Raw genomic sequence first — 4,717 nt, 5'->3', positions numbered from 1 at the left:
TGAGGAGATTCTCTGCAGAAGTGAGCTCACCTTCTCTCCTGGAACCCAGAGAAGGAGGAGACAGAAGAAATTGTTTAGGCTGTGAGCCCCTGACCTAGGTGACTTATTTCTTTTCTCTGTATGCATCACACTGTCATGACTTTGGACATAAAAAAGGTAGTGAATTGTTATCTGGTTGCTTTGGGTGATGTTTATTGGATGTCTGAATTCATAAAACAGCCTTCCTGGCTCCTCTCCCTTCTCATTCATTGGCCCAGGGTTGACTTTTGCCCCCATTTCTCCAGTGTTTCCTTATCAGAGAGCGTGGTCCTCTCCTTCTTGCAGGTAGTAATGAAGACTGCTCCTTTCTCCCTTCTCTGGTTTCACAGAGTCACTGTGGGCCCAGGCATGGAAAGGGGAGGGGTGGACTGTACATTCTTGGCCATCAGTACAGCTAAATGAATGATGCAGAATGAAGAGAAAGGGGTCCAAAGTGACATCTAACCTTGGGTAGCAGATATTGGGTCTAAGAGTTTAAGACTGAGGGCCAATATTTGTATTTTAAACTCTGATGATATGTGAAAAATGGGTCTGTAACTGCAATCATGCCCTCTAGTCTATGAATTAATGTGTCATCACTCATGCTCAAGCACTGTGTACACATCCCATGTGTGAATTATTGCACAATACAATCATATCCTGTTGTGTCTTACCACCTAATTAGTACATGAAGCTACATGACTTATGAACTCAAATGGGATTAAGTCATGTGCTGTGTAAAAAGAATGTTGGGGTGTCTGGGTAGCTGTCGATTGAGAGTCCAACTCTTCACATCGGTTCAGGTCTTGATCTCAGAGTTGTGAGTTCAGGCCCTGTGTTGGCCTCCATGCTGGAAATAGAGCCTACTGAAAAATAAAATTTTTTATTTTATAAATAAATAAATCCCAGAATGATGGGAGGTATTTGGTACTTTTCCTGAGGGGAAAGCAAGATTGATTTTCCTATAAGTCTTTTAGTGTCATTTTCTGTAATACTTGGGGTGAAACAAGTTACATGCGACTTTTAAATTTTGGATGGTTGGTTTAACATCATTGTTCAGTACATATTTATTGTCTCCCTAGGCACTATGGAAGGAGAACATGTACCAGATGAAATATGAAGCAGCCGCTCTGAAGCCTGAGTAAAGGACCTGGACAGCTCCAATCCAACTCGGCTTAACTCACCCTCACTGAACCAGGTCCAACACTCTTGGCTCCCTGGGCTTGCTAAAGCTCTCTGATCCTTAGAATCCTCTTCAATTCCAACTAGAATGCTGTGTCAGGCACTTCGCAGATTTGGTCAAAAGCTGGTATACAGACATCCACTGGAGAAAAAAGTGGTTGAGTTTGAATTTGGCAGAAGACTGCACACTCTGGATTTAGTGGCACTGGGTGTGGGCCGCACAGTGGGTGTTGGTGTGTATTTCCTGGCTAATGAGGTGGCCAGTAATCAAGCAGGACCATCCATTCTGATCTGCTTTTTGGTGGCCGGCCTGACTTCCTTGTTGGCTGGGCTGTGCTATGCAGAGTTTAGTGCCCGGGTTCCCCATTCTGGCTCTGCATATCTCTACACCTATGTCACTGTAGGTGAACTCTGGGCTTTCATCACTGGCTGGAACCTCATCCTCTCCTTTGTTGCTGATGCACTCATTGTGGTCCAGGCCTGGCTCTTAACTTTTGAAAATCTGACTGGGAATCAGATCTCTGATATCCTGCATGAGAGCATTTCACAACATGTTCCCCAAGTCTTGGCAGACAATCTAGGCTACTTTGTTGTGGTCCTTCTGTTGTTGCTTACAGAAATTCAAAATCTGAGATATCAAGAGTACTACATAGTTTTCAAACTGTTCACATTGATAAAACTTTTGGTTCTCGGTTTTGTCATCATCTCTGGTTTCATTAAGGGGGACCTGCACAACTGGAAGCTCACAGAAGAGGACTATATACAGGATGGACTCAATGGCACCTCTAGCTTGGGCCCTCTGGGCTCTGGAGGATTTGTGCCTTTTGGCTTTCAGGGGATTCTCCGAGGATCAGCTACCTGTTTCTATACATTTATAGGTTTCAGCATTATTGTTACCAGAGTCAAAGAATCGCACAATCCTCAGCGTTCCATCCCCGTGGGCATTGTGGTTTCATTGCTCATTTGCTTTTTTGTGTATTTTGGTGTCTCTGCGGCACTTACACTCATGGTACCTTACTACCGGCTTCGACCTGGGAGCACCTTGCCTGAGATATTTCTCCATATTGGCTGGGCCCCTGCCTACTATGTTGTAGCTTTTGCAATTTACTGTAGTATTTTTGTTGGCATATATTGGGGCTTTATGTTCCCCATACGTCGGGTGATATACATGATGGCAAAGGATCGCCTCCTGTTCCCTTTTCTTGCCAGGATCCGTACTGGCACATATGCCCGTATCATGTCCACTGTGATCTTTGGCATTATTGCAGCAATCATGGTATTCTTCTTTGTACTCACTGATCTTCTGGACCTGAGGTCAACTGGGACCCTGATATCTTATTCCCTGGTAGCTTTTTGTGTTCTCATCATCAGGTATCAGCCTGAGAGGAAGAATAGGGGAAATGAAGCACAGGGGCAGGAGGAGAACGGATCTGCAGCAGAGAAGCTGACTCTAAGGGGACTATTTTTTCCAGGCAGCCCCACCCCCACTCCACTCTCTGGCAGGGTTGTCTATGTTTGCTCCTCACTGCTTGCTCTGCTGCTGACTCTCCTCTGCCTGGTGCTGGCCCACTGGCCAGGTCTGCTTTCTGGAGACCCAGGTCCGGTCACAGTGGTCGTGCTGCTCCTGGTGCTCATCACTGGGATCACTGGGGTCATCTGGAGACAGCCACAGAGCTCCACTCCCCTTCCCTTTAAGGTCCCTGCTCTGCCTCTCCTCCCACTCCTGAGCATCTTTGTGAATGTTTACCTTATGATGCAGATGACAGCTGCCACCTGGGCCCAGTTTGGTGTCTGGATGCTGCTTGGGTTTGCTATCTACTTCAGCTATGCGATCCAGCAAGGCCTGGTTGGTTAACCCCATTTAAGTGCCGACACTGTAGACCTTGACCTCAGCAGTGCCAGGACATATTTGGCCTGATATCATCAAACCTGAATGCAGTCTCGTCACCTGCACAATAATGGGAGTACTCTTGAGCACATGGAAATCTAGGGCTCCTATGATATATTGGAGGGAACACTAATAGAGCTCTGAATTTATGGTAGAGTGAAGGATGTGTCTTTGCTCTTTCTCTTTTTGTTTTTCCTCTTTCTACTTTTCAATTGCGTCTATAGCTCCTTACTGGCTTTTACAAAATTAGTATTAAAAGAAACTTGAAAAAGTGTTTTCCTTTCCTTTCATTAAATATCCACTAGTGAAGGAGGTGCCTAGCTGTCTCAGTCAGTAGAACATGGCTCTTGTTCTTAGGCTGGTGAGTTTGAGCTCCACACTGGCTGTAGAGATTTCTTAAGAAAATATCCAGTAGCAGAATTACCATATCATATGGTAGTTGTTTTAAGTTTTTTGAGGAACCTCCATTATGTTTTCCATAGTGTGTGCACCAATGGACTTTCCTACCAATAGTGTATGAGGGTTACCTTTTCTCCGTATCTTTGCTAACACTTGTTTTTCTTGTCTTTTTGATTTTAGCTGTCCTGACATGTATAAAGTGATATCTCATTGCAATTTTAATTCGTTTTCCCCTGATGATCAGTGATACTAATAATCTTTGAATATGTCTGTTGGCCATCTGTATGTCTTCTTTGGAAAAATATCTATTCAGGTCTCTGCCCATTTTTAAATTGGATTATTTCATTTTTGTATTGAGTTGTATGCGTTCTTTATGTATTTTGAATATTAACCCCTTATTGATATATCATTTGCAGATATCTTCTCCTATTCAGTAGGTTGCCTTTTTCTGCTTGTTGATGGTTTCCTTTTCTGGGCAAAAGCATTTTTGTTACATTAATTTGCAAAGATATATGCATCCTTATGTTTGTTGCAGCATTATTTGCAATAGCGAGGATATGGAAGCAGCCCTAGTATCTATTGGGAGATGAATGGATAAAGAAGGTGTAGTCTATATATACATACAATGGACTATTGCTTAGCTATAAATGAGAATGGAATCTAGTCATTTGTAACAACATGGATGGAGTGGGAGGGTATAATTCTAATTGAAATATGTCAGTCTGAGAAAAACAAATGCTGTATGTTTTCACTTTTATGTGAAATTTAAGAGTTAAAAAAAAGAAAAAAGACAAAACAAACAAACAAAAAACAATAAAAAACTGAACAAAACAAAATGAATAAAAAAACACCCCAGACTCCTAAATACAGGTAACAAACCGGTGGTTACCAAAGAGGAGATAGTAGGGGAATGGGTGGTCTCAATAAAGGAAATTAAGAGTACACTAATTTTGATGAGCACTGAAAAATAGGTGGAATTGTTTTATCACTGTATTGTACACCTGATAGTAATATAACAGCACTGTATGTTCATTATTCTTCAGTGATGAAAAATAAAAGAAACTAGAAGAAGACAAAAAAAAAAAAAGATGAAGTGGCACCTGGGTGGCTCAATTGGTTAAGCATGTGCCTTTGGCACAGGTCACATCTCAGGGTCCTGGGATCCAGCCCTGCATTGGAACCCCTGCTCAGGGGGATATCTGCTTCTCCCTCTCCCTCTGCCCCTCCCTG

General features: G+C 42.8%; 1 protein-coding gene across 1 annotated transcript; it reads left to right on the top strand.

The window, feature by feature from the left end:
- Window positions 1-1,217: 1,217 nt before the first annotated feature.
- On the top strand, window positions 1,218-3,055 carry LOC113257816 (cationic amino acid transporter 3-like). The gene has a single exon (XM_044385394.2). The coding sequence runs from the start codon at window positions 1,289-1,291 to the stop codon at window positions 3,053-3,055; it is 1,767 nt and encodes a 588-aa protein (XP_044241329.1). The 5' UTR covers window positions 1,218-1,288.
- Window positions 3,056-4,717: the final 1,662 nt, after the last annotated feature.

Source organism: Ursus arctos, unplaced genomic scaffold (assembly GCF_023065955.2).
Source record: "Ursus arctos isolate Adak ecotype North America unplaced genomic scaffold, UrsArc2.0 scaffold_26, whole genome shotgun sequence".
Lineage (NCBI taxonomy): Eukaryota > Metazoa > Chordata > Mammalia > Carnivora > Ursidae > Ursus > Ursus arctos.
Note: the sequence above shows the minus strand (reverse complement) of the source record. Positions and strands in the feature narration are given on the sequence as shown.